The following is a 12970-nucleotide window of genomic DNA, read 5'->3' on the forward strand; positions in this document are numbered from 1 at the left end:
GCTTTTTGACTCTCAACTCGAAGTAATTTTCATCGGCTGCAGCAACACTTTATTCCATACTTGAACTATTTTTTCTCACCAACAATTTAAATACATTGAAAAACAAAAACGCGGATCGCAAGCACAAACACGTCATTCTTCTTCAAGCATGGCCTACCGTTCGAAGATTTTTTTTTAGAAATGAGTTCGTTGGTGTACAAGAACAATTGGAGGGACAATAATTGTACCCAGCTGATAAATCGAATCAATAGTTGCATTAGTAAAATGCTGCACAACACTCATGTTCTCACATCATAAGAAAGCTGCGTCAAACAGCTGATAATGGACCTTATTCAAATGTCCTTTGATTTTTTTTTTTGTAGAACGCGTCGTAGCTGCATCACTTTTTCTTTTCTCAAACAAGTATTTTTTCTTGGAAAAGTCTTGTAAATGTATGGTACAGTGATGCACATAAATGGAGCGGCACATCTATTTATATATATAAAACAGAGTGGCATACATAAGACCGCGCATATCTCAAGAATGAATCGTCTGATTTGAGTTGTATTTTTTTATAATTTCAACTCCGTCTAAGAAACATTTTTACAACAAGAAAATTGAAAAATTTTGAAAGAAAATTGGAAAATTCGGAAAACTGATGGTAGATTGGCCTTTTCTAAACCCCAATTGCTCTTTGAGAGAGATGTTAAAATCATTTGAAAATACTAGCAAACGGCTGAGTATCAACTTTTACAATAGCTTCGAGGTGGAGGATAAGAGGCTGATGGGACGAAATCATTTGGCACTGGTACGATCTTTGCCAGGCTTGTGGGTTGGAATGACTTTGAGCAATGTGCTCAAAGAAGTCAACACTCAAGTTTTTCAACTAGAGGTTGACCACCCCATCAACACCAGCGGCCTTCATGTTCTTCGCTGCTATCATCTCATCAGCCGGTATTTTACTTCGTTAGGGACAACTACGGAGGTGGTGGCGACTCTAGACAATGCCTCCAATATTGCAGGCTCGTGGGGACTCACCATGGTTTGGCCAAGAACATTGGCCTTTTCAACTGGGGTTATGAGTAAGGGGCTGTTCATTAACTACATACGTAGACAGTTTTTTTAGGATTATTGCCCCCCCCCCCTCTTTCCCTGCGTAGGCAATTGTCCATAAACAATTTTTAAAATTTGTGTGGGTCGTGAATAATTTCCGACGGTCGTGGATAATAAATTTTAATATTACATCCAAGAGGATGCACTTCAATCATCTCGAAAATCTCATGTAATGGTCACAAATGCAATAAAAACAGCGTAATGTCAGTTCATGCACTGTATTAACGATAATTTTGTCCTTTTTGGCAAGTAATATTACACCATAATTTCGAAACGATTAAAATGCATCCACTTTGATGTGGTATTAAAATTAATTGTTGCTGTGTTCTTTTTAGAATAGCCTAAAGCCCTACACACTTAGATTATTTTACAAGAGTCAGTATTTTTTTACTGTGTTATTGAATTGCTGAAAAAGTCGGTAAAAATTCAAATGACCGTTATCCGTAAGGAATAAATTAAATCAATAAATTTTATTTTCTACCATTATATGGGGTTAACAGAACTAAGTCTACACAAGTTCGGGATAAATTTTATTATTTTTGGATTTTCCACAGATTTTTTAAGTTTTACCGAACAGTTCCGCAATTCAAAAACCCAGTAAAACCTTACTGACTGGATTAGTGTGTATACCAATTAAGAATCGGCATGCTTCTTTTTGTCCGGTACAGTGCTCCTAGTGGTTAGTTCTTAAATCTTTTGACAGATATTTGTTTACAATGTCTTTCTCTAGAAAGTTTATGTTTTCTTGAATTGCCGAGCGATGGAAGAAACAGAAGAGAATTAATTCTGCAAACAAGATATCCACCAACCACCCCTCCTCCCGGGTACGAGGACCGCAAAGGAGTTCAAAATGGCCAAAACCACCGTTTGTGCAGTGCTGAAATGTTTCAAGGAACGTTTGTCTGTTTCCCGGAATGTTCAATCAAGGTGTCGAAGCGGTACAGTGAATCGGACACTGCGTCAGAACGTCTTAAAGGCATTCGAAATGACTCCAGGACTTTTGGACGTAGATGTGGCCAACAAACTCGGTGCTGTTGGCAGTACAGTTCGAAATACACGCAGTCGGGAAGGTTTGTTCAAGCATCGGGCTATTAAGCAACCAAACCGGATAGTAGAGCAAAACATTACGTACACAACGCGGGCCCGAGAGCTGTTTTATCAGGTGCTGACCTAATTCAACGGATGCATCTTTATGGATGTCAAATTGGACTTCAAACAGCTTCCGGGACAGATGTTTTATGCTGCAAGGGGTCGCGGAGATGTTCCCAAGAAATATAAATTTGTTTTTGCGGACAAGTTTTCCAGTAATCTGATGGTCTGGCAGCTGTGGTCAGTAGACGCCCATCACAACGAACAATATGAACGGACAGTAGACCAAATTGGGCCCTGATTAGCCTCCCAAAATTTGAACTGATTTAGTGAAAAACTGACTTGGCACAAACAATTTGAAGCTTAGATGAGAATTACTATGGAGAAACCATAATTTCGGTTCATATCTATCTACAAATTCACCAATTCACTCTACTTTAGAAAATAATAGCTGCGCTTGTTGTTCTCAGCTTCAATTTTGTTGAATTCCACTTTTCGATCAAATGTTAGGAACAAAAGTTATTAATGATTCAAGTCATTGATGTCCTATAATTATGCTCAATCAACTGTTCAGTAGGCAACATTGCTGTTTATGGCGCGTAGAATAGAGGACAAAAACCATGGCTACTATGTCACACTGCAGAATACAGTGTTGCCCACAATACAGTTGCTTAATCTTGCCATAAGAGTATCAATCTCTTAAACAATCAACAACTATTTAATTTGACGTTTGGCGGAATTACGATTTTCTGTAAAGTTGTAGCTGATAAAAATTCCCATAAGAATAGCAAATTGTTAACAGTACAATATGTAAAAAGGCCAGAAGACAATGAACAAAACTTTTGTTTTCCCATAGTAATTTCCATATAATCTTCAAATGGTTTGTGCCAAATCAGTTTCTTATTAAATGAGTTTAAACTTTCGGAGGCTAATCAGGACCCGATTTGAAACCGTTTGAACACTGTGGAGCGAAAATTTATAATTTTGAATCAGTCTAACGGACAGTTAAACATCAACGAATGCCTGAAAAAACGTGTATTGCCGTTCATTACTTCCCATCGGGGCCCGTCAAGCTTTGGCCAGTAATAATGCGCAACAGTGGTATCGTGATAATGGAGTAGACGTCATTGAGAAAGGGTTGAAATGTATTGGGGTATCATCAAAGCTAAACTGAAGAAGAGGGGAATAATGGCTAAGGATACGATTTTAATGGCCAGATACTGGTCCATCAACATGATGCACCCGTTATTGAAAAAATTTAGAACTTGTTGTGAAAGGCCAGCTGTTGGAGTATTTAAACAGTAATAGTTTGTTGATACCAGAACAATCGATGTATCGGGAAGGTCATTCTTGTGAAAACGCGTTGAATTTGGTATTAGCGAAGAGGAAAAATAACTTGGAGTGTAAAAATACGATTGTTGCTGTTTTTTTTTGATCTTAAACGCACTTTTTTCACAATTTCCAGGCCCCTGATTGTTAAGATCAATGAAGCGCTTTGGAATTACGAGTGCTGCATATAAATGGTTTGAAAGCTATTTGTCTGACAGAACTCAACGGACTGTTTTTAATGATTCTGTTTCTAGTCCCGTGGGGAATAGCCTTGGAGTGCCCCAGGAAAGTGTACAAGGACCCCTGTCATTTAATATATATTAATATATATAATATATTAATATATTAATATATATTAATGACTTGCGACGTGTTTTCGATTTTGTGACATTAATATGTGTTATTCATTGCAGATAAGGATTTAGATGATGCCGTTTTACACTTGAATGAACATAGTTCAACTCTCAAATTGACAATGTCATCAAGAAAATTGGTATTCTATGTCGACTGAAAAACGATTTAACTATTGCCAGTAAAATACAGCTATACAAATCAATCATTTCTCCTCATCTAGACTTTTGCCCTTCCATTTTATTTCTGGTCAATGCAACACAAATATCGAGATTACAGCGCTTGCAGAATAAAATAATGCGTTTGATTTTTAGATGTAATAGATTCACTTCCTCAACTTTGATTCTAGACGCCTTACAATGGTTGTCGGTGAAGCAAAGAATTGTATATTTGACTATGGTGTTCATTTTTATAGTAGTTAACGGTTTGCTGCCTCGATATTTGTGTGATCGAATTAAGGAAAAGAGAAAGTGACTTCCATAGATATAATACTAGAAACGTGGTTGAAATAAGAACACCACATTTCTTAACTTATGCTTCAAAAAAATTATTATATTTTAAAGGGATAAATATTTTCAATTCGATGTCTTGACATATTAAACGTTCAGCAACACTTACAGTATTTAAAATGCACTGCATTTCACACGTTAAATCTGTCTTTTGAACGGTTATCCGGTGATTTTTTTTTTATGAATTGACAAATTATGTATCTTGACGAAGTTATTTTTAACGGATTATTTTGTATGGATAGCTGTCATAATGACTTTTTAATAATTATTGTAGTACTGTAAAAACTTCTTTTGTTCGCCACGATGGTGATGATGGATTTTTAATATTTGATTAATTAGTAGTAGATTAATTAAAAAAAAAAAAGTAGTGTGCTATAACGGTTTGAGCCTCGCGCGCGTTTTACGGGTATAGAGGACTGAATTTATTTATTTATTTTTTTATTTATTTTTTTTTATTATAGTCACTTTAACGCTCTTGGGTCATTCGTGACTTGTCCGGGGGTGAGATTTGAACTGGTGACTTTGGCGTGAGAGGTATGGATGCTAACCACTACGCCAGGGTCGCCACCAGGACTGAATTTAACATTTGATAAAAAAAATGCACTTTTGAAGCTTATTTGGAAGATACCTTTAGTAGTTAGTAGTAAGATTTCTGGAAAATGTTGGGGGCTCGTGAGCATTCCTGACATTGCTAAACATTATGATAGTATCAGATTGCGGGGTTGCTAGTGTAATAGGATGCTTTGTTGATTGTTCATTAACTCTTGATTGCTTGTAATACTGATGAATATTTTAGGTGGAAAAAAAAGGCGGACAGGTGGACGCCTGAGTTGTTCCACATTTATATCGCTGTCAACCAACTGTAAACTCTAGAGGGATTTTATAGCTGTAACCGAAACCAGTTCGATTTTGTTTGCTAACCTGGTTAAAATGTCATATTTAATTATCTTAAAGATAAATCGTTCAGCTCAAACCTTTGTAAGGGTAGGAGGTGGGACCATCATCATTAAAAAATAAAATAGAAAAGCAGCCGGTGAGGTTGACCAGCAGCTTGTGCAGAAGTTCATGGCACGTATCAAGCCCAAAGTTTGAATTTTCATTCGAAAGGAATACACATTTCCAAACCCATATTGTATCTTCAAACTACAATAAATACATAACATTTTCTTCTGATAACGTTTTATTCTAAACCAAACAGATCCTGAGATACATCCGATTGAAGGCGTACAGATTCTAAATTGACAGGGCATTACCTAAAAATGGAATTTCTTGGAGTACAATGCACCAAGTATGCTGTATACTTTTTCGAAGGGACGTATTTGCCTTTGTACACAAAGATTTAAACGTAAATTATTAAAATCTTTCAGCAGTCCGATGTGAACTAACAACATTATCCATTCTGATGGTGGTGATAATTTGCGTGGGAGTGCTAAGAGTTTCAACAAATTGACGGTTGAATCTTTGTTTACAAAAGCAGATAGGTTCCTTTGAAAAACTAATTGAGAAGTGATGATTTAGGAATTCAGGAACAAACAAACTGCTCATAGTCAGTGTTGTTAACAATCCTTAGATCTGTTCACGAAAAAAGTGGACACCATCTTTGAACTTTATTAATACAACGTCAAATCAGGGAAATGCATTTGCAGTCTGGTTAATCGCGAAAGAGAAAATCGATGATGACAATCGATCAACAATGATAGGCCCTTTTCTCGTGTTGTGCAAGGTATGATTTGCTGAGTTGAGGAATATTAGTAATACTCTGGTGAGAAACAGGTTAGGATAAATCTGCACACCTACGGTAGGGAGAGAGAGAGAGAGAGAGAGTTTATTGAACGTTCAGCCTCGGGCTGGTTCGTCTCAGACTAGACCCTGATACTTGTATTGACTCCCGCAATTATTCGAAGGTAAGTAGCAAACTATTGACCAACAGATGGCTTTGTGATATCCACAGTAAAAGTGTTCCTCTCCGATCACTATATCATCTTCAATAGTATTTATTAATCTTCATCTTTCTTGTTCCTCTCTACAAGTTTGTCTGCAGTTGTATATAATTGAATTGGTTTTTCCTATTTCATCTCGTTAAATTTGTTCATTTCTTGCTCATATTTACAAATTGTGCAGTGCTGTTTAAATTTGTCTGTTACTTTCAATTTTAAATAACTTTTTTTTTTCTCTACTCGACAAATAATGAGTTGATCACTTGTTGGTGAGACATTCGCATTCACATCTGGAAAACCCGTCTTCCTCAACAGCTTGTCAACATGCTCCTTCACTTTGCATTTCTCTTTGGTTTACTTTGTAAATGACTAACTTTCGTTTACCACTCTGCTCTAGTGGGAGTTTTACTTTTAATTTGATCCTACAAACCCAAAAAACTAGGAAAATCTGTTGCCTAAAACTTAACTTGTCGAGAAGAGCTGCTCTTTCACTTTTTGTTGTCATGCTCTTCATACGCTCGTCAACCAACAAAACTTCTGAAACGAAGCTAGCGAACCTCTCCCCATGCATCTCCCGATTGCAGCCCTTCTCTCGAACATTTTGTGTCGATTTTCATCGGAGTGCACTTTAAAGTTTGTGTCTGAATCCGTTAATTGGAGTGTTGGGTGTGTTTTTGGTTGTGTGTGTTTTTTTTTTGATTCATTGGACGAAAAAACTATCGAGGAGAGGGAGGAAAATGAAGGCATGCTTGCTTTTGGTTGCATAGTATTTCGCTAAAACTTAACCTTAAGGATTTCACTTGGCTACACGGCCGCTACGCAAATGTTTGAACGAGTACGGCCACTCCATTCCGAAGAAAGCACGTCTCAGTCGTAATATTTTTGGCCGTACAGTCGGCAGTAAATGGTGAAGGCGAGAATAATCAGCGTACTTAGGACAACGCCAGCTACCACCATCTGGATGACGGGAAACTGGAAGCACTCGACCACGTCCGGGTAGTCACCCGTATTGGGAATGTATTTTGTCCGGCACAGTTCCGGTGCTTCATCGGTCAGGTATGGTATATTCAATAGGAATTCTTTATCGAACAATCCAGCACGGATGTAGTTTTCTTCGATGTATTCATAGTTTTTATCGATATTGCTCTCAACTACTCGGAGGCCCGTTACATTTGGGCAATTTAGAACTCCGTTGCAAAGTAGGTACTCTGGAATGCATACGTGTTGATCTCCGGGACAGTAGAAGTCACAGCTATCCTTGAACATGGACGACGTTGCCAGTGTTCCGTCGGCGTTTCTCGGCAGGTGGAATAGCTCAGTCCATACAAACTTAAAAGCATTTTTACCAATGGCGCTATCTCCGGTGTACTGGATTAACACTGGCAGTGGCTCGTTTTCATTTTCTACCGCTCCCAACTCCGCTGCTGAGAGAATAGGTAAATCACGAGCAAGGCTGACATTTTCCGGACAGATGATGAACCTAGGTTCCAGTCTTCCAGCGAGATAAACTTCGATTCTACCATGATCGCAACTTTTTTCGGAAAACCGAGCCTTATCAAGGTGCAGCCACAAGTCTCTCTGAGCAGCCACTTTCAGTTCCCAAATACATTTCTCACGTCTGTTCTCATTCAATTGAATGCCCAAAGCGTTCTTATAAGGGAACACTAACTCTCCATCAGGAGACGGACCCAAGGTAATCGGTCCGCAAATCGGTCCATGTGCAAATTCGTAATTTGCCTCAAACAAAGTGTGGGTGTGTTTAAAATAACTCGAAGTTGCGTGCTGACCTTGAATAATCAATTCAAGATTCATCTGGTCACCGGATGAGATTACTCGCACGGGACGAGGAATATTGTCACAGAAGCATGCCAATCGGTTCTGGTTTTTGTCTTTCTCTTCCCAAAGAATCAATTTATCCACTCGCTCCTCGTGACACCTAGTGCAAGCGGTCATAGCATAAGGTACCTCTTTGAACATAACCGACGATACCTCCACAACAACTCTGGAGTACAGCCTCCTATCCGTGACGAACTTGTACTGGCACCGGACATCGCTCCCGGCAGCTCGCTTGTATATCAGCGTGTTCCTTGGCGATCCCAACTCCCCTTTGCTGTACTTCCACGCGTAGAACACTTCATCACAAAGCGTATTCTGCACCGGATCACCATACTTGGAGTTGTTGAAGAAGTCGTAGTGAGCCCAGTAGTAGAGTGAGCTCCCACTGTAGGATCCCGTTTTGCTGAGGAATTTAACGTACAGCGATCGGCCAGTGCTCACGAAATCGATCTTCTCCATCGGCCGCGAAAAAGTGTCGCAGAACGTTTTGATGATCCGTGCTGGATCCGGGTGGTTGGCATCGTAGATGGTGAGTGATTCAGCACAGTCCTCTTCATGTTTGATAATGGGAGCTTCGATGCGGTTTATACGGAAACTGAAAAAAGAACAATGGGATGCTTTGAGTTGATTGAATAAGATTCTCAATTTTTAATAAGGTAGTGTTTTGATGATAGCAATAGATTACCTATTTAGTTGCTAAAAATAGAAAATTCGATCTAAACCCTACTTCTTGTTCTTCTTTGAGTATTACATCCTAACTAGAAATATATGCCTGCTCTCAACGTAGTGCTTTTGAGCATTTCCATAGTTGATAAATTCGGTCGGAAAATCTAATCCACTGTTGGCAATCAAATTTTCTGCATGAAAATGGATTCCAATCACCAAGTGTAACACAGTGAATCCATTTTCATGGCCATAAATTTGACTTTTAGGGTAAACAAAAATATCACAAATTCTGTCTTATTTATAATATAAACTTTATTCACATGGTAAAATTGCAATACTGCTATATTTGATTTTTGTCATTGTACAGTTTATAGATTCGCAATGCTTATTGTAAGCAGCTATAATTTTATTTAGTGGTCCAAATTTGGCATAATATTTACGATGATGGTTTGTAAACAACATACTTCGCTTTCGAAGTTTCCGAAAAGGTATATAAAAGCAAAGCATTGATAAGAGTTCTACTCAGTCAATACGATGTGAAACTATATAGTTTACAAATGAAACCATTCTTTTAATGTCTGGATGTTATACAGTGTGCTTAACCCTTCGTCTGTGCCAGAAAAAAAATACGTTGCCTGTACCTTCGGGCAAATTTGAACCAAATTCAAATTGTCATATCTCACGGATTTTTGTAATTTTAATGGACTTTCAGATAGAAGGGGAGGAGTCATTGTAGATAGGCGTATTTTGATGTTAGAGATGTTTATATCACGAAATCCCAACCATATAGGATGTTGCTTCCTTCTGCATAGATGTACAAAAATACAAGGTGGTAAAACGAAAATGGTCAAGTTGCGCCTTCGTAAATACACATTATATAACGCTATTTACAGATTTGACTCATATGAATGGTGTGGTGTACCTTTAAACTTCCATTTCCTACATTCCTTTCTACTTAACTTTAAACAACAATGTTTGGTCATCGTTTCCAAAACCTACTTCCAAGCACACAATGTGCTTACCAGTAAACTTACTTATTTCCTCATGCCACCACACCAGATGTCCACAACAAGGTCATAAGAACGTAAGCTACGACGGTCACTCATGCTCACGTAAGAATGTATGACAGAGCATGTGTAGAGAGAAAAAGATAATCGTACGATAAGCTAGGCGTAAGCATTCTCTTGAAGTGTAGCTGAAGTACTAGAATGTAAGATATAAAATATGAGTGGAATAAACAACTAGGGTGATTCTTGATCAATTCTTGTGTATAAATAGTCGTCACGTCCGAAACTCCAACTAATGGCTAATGGGGGCTAGCATAATGGTTCCCGTCTTAAGCGAAGTTGTTCAGATGGAAGGTTGTTTGTCTTTATTAAGGAGATTTTCAGCCAGACGCTGGTTCATCTCCGGCTTCAGATGGAAATACATAGCCTGAGGTAAAGATTTTAGTTCAAATTTCACTCACCAGGCAGCGCTAGTGTTACATTAATTTTGAATTGTGTGTCCTAAGTTAACATCTTGACTAGACAGAAGGTTTCCGTCTTCGACAAAGTTGTTCAGATGAACAAGAACTATTCTATGGTAAAGAGTTTACTTCAGGATTCACTCACCAAGCAGTGCTAGTGTGACATTCATTTTAAATTTTTTGTCCTTACTGAATATATAGGCGCCTTCGGCAAATTTGGTCTGATGAACATGATTGCCTTCTACGTTGGTTTTTTACTACGCCGGCTCTCAAATGTTCTAGATGTACGTCCATTGTTGTTAATTGAGAACTTTCTAAGCCTATCCCATATTTGCATTAGTATATTGTGTGGCAAATACAATCATTCTCTATGGCAAGGCAAGTCGAGAAATTTTGCAACCTGAAAAATTCTTAGACCGGGAAGTGAACCAAGCCACTTCCAGCATTATCATGATTTATAGCTGTGCCTTAACCGGCTAGGCTAAGAGAGACTCCAACGAACTAGACCTATTATATGGTAGAATCAGAATCACTCCTCTAGTGTGAAATTAGTTTTTACTTGTTTTCCCTAGTCTTGTGAAGGTAAAGGTATACTGCAGTACATTTAACATTTTTTAGCGGTACCTACAACAATCCAAATGAAACTTAACTGTAGCGTTTCAAAAATGTTAGTACATTTCTAAATTGTTTTTATTAGACTATGATTTTTGCACATAATAGAAAACTAGATCAAGCTCTGTGTGCGACACAGTTTTGTATAGTATTGAATTCTGCTGTTTTCTGGCTAATTACTGCATATATTTGAAGTTTATGGTATGGAGTCAATAAACGCAAAAATATAAACAAAGTAACGCACTAGCGTAACCTAAGTTATTATGATTACCATATAACAGAAACCTTCTATATAGAAAAGGTGTCAAGTGAGTCCAAAACAACTTGAAAGAACGTGAAGCAACAGTGCGAACTGATGAGTTAATTCTGAGATAAACTGTTTGCCATAGAATAGGTCTAGCCAACATTACCGAAGACGGGAGCCTTCTATCTAGTCAAGATGTTAAGTAAGGTCAAACAATTGAATATAAATGTCACGCGAGTGCCACATGGAGAGTGAATTCTGTGCTGAACTCTTTACCTTGTACATCTGAACATATTTGCCCAAGACGGAAACCTTCTATCTAGTCCATATGTTAAGTTAGCGCAAACAATGAAAAATTAATGTCACACTAGCGTCGCCTGGTGAGTTCATCTTGAACTTAATTCTTTACCTTAGGGTTGGTCTTGTCCTTCTGAACAACTTTACCGAAGACAAAACCTTCTATCTAGTTTGATTACAGCAAACAATTCAAAATGAATGTCACACTAGCACCACCAGGCGAGTAAATTCTGAGTGGATCTCTTTACCATAAAATAGGTCTTGTTTATCTGAACAACTTTGCCCCAGACGGGAACCTTCTATCTAGTCAAGATTTTAAGTTAGGTCACTCAATTCAAAATTAATGTCTCACTAGTGCTGCCTTGTGAGTGCATTTTGAACTACCTCAGGATAGGTCTTATCCATCTGAACAACTTTGCTGAATACGGGAACCATTCATGTGAGCCGGACCTGTAAATAGCGTTATATAATGTGTATTTACGAAGGCGCAACTTGACCATTTTAGCGCCATCTAGTGAGTAAACTATCAGTAGTTTTGAAATCCTTGTATTTTTGAGCATCTTTGCAGAAGGAAGCAACATCCTATATGATTGGGATTTCTAGATATAAACACCTCTAACATCAAAATATGCCACTTCATGGGTATATTTTTACAATGACTGCTCCCCTTCTATCTGAAAGTTCATTAAATTTACTTAACATATAACATGTGAAGATTCATAAATCCGTTGGACCTTCGCTGAGATATGACAATTTGAATTTGGGTTAAATTGACCCGAAGGTACAGGCAACCTATTTTTTTGGGACAGCCGAAGAGTTAAGCACGCTGTATTCTCATCAACATCCAGACATGAAAAGAGCGTCGTGAATTTGGAATGGTTTCATTTGTAAACTATATAGTTGGCGAGATGGACTAACTATGGTCATACTATGGATCTACAAATAGCATTATATAATGTGTATTCAAGAAGTCGTTACCAGGTCATTTTCGTCTTAGCGTTATCTAGTGAGTGTATTATGAACAAAAATCTTTTGAAATTTCGTTATAACACGCCAATTTGAATTTGGGATCAAATTAACCCCAGGATACAGACAACGTAAGTATTTGATTTAATTTTTTCCATTACAAAGTTCCAGTTAATGCTATTAGTTAATAATATGGAAATCCAAACTAATTTACGAAGATCAAATCAAGAGCAAATTTTCATTATGTCGTAAGTAACATTCGCACCAATCCGAGAAAAATAAAGTTTTGTTTTGATGACCGAAAAGTTATTCCTATTTCCAAGTAAACACATATAATCTCATAGTGATAGCAATGTTTAACATATTTAGCAGGGTTTTAATCATACAAATGCAAATCGCTAGCTTTCATGCTAAAAAATACTGGTTTTTGAGTCAAAAGTTATTATACGTCGTTTGGTGGCCCCTATTGTTACTTAAGTCAAAGTGTATTTACCAGGATATTCGGGAGCATTATCAATTACGTCTCCTTACGTGCAGCCCATTCATCAGTTTAGGACCACTGACATCATCTTAG

The 12970-nt window shown here is 37.7% G+C and overlaps 1 protein-coding gene across 1 annotated transcript in view; it reads right to left on the reverse strand.

Moving 5' to 3' along the window:
• Window positions 1-7147: 7147 nt before the first annotated feature.
• The window catches only part of LOC135707897 (uncharacterized), a 197624-nt gene continuing 191801 nt past the window's right edge, over window positions 7148-12970 (reverse strand). The window contains exon 8 of the mRNA XM_065229805.1: window positions 7148-8738. Within this exon, the coding sequence (XP_065085877.1) occupies window positions 7175-8738 (1564 nt within the window). The 3' untranslated portion in view covers window positions 7148-7174. The remainder of the gene's footprint in view (window positions 8739-12970) is intronic.

This window comes from Ochlerotatus camptorhynchus, unplaced genomic scaffold (genome assembly GCF_037179485.1).
Source record: "Ochlerotatus camptorhynchus isolate MF236.1 unplaced genomic scaffold, CSIRO-AGI_Acam_v1.1 ptg000025l, whole genome shotgun sequence".
Lineage (NCBI taxonomy): Eukaryota > Metazoa > Arthropoda > Insecta > Diptera > Culicidae > Ochlerotatus > Ochlerotatus camptorhynchus.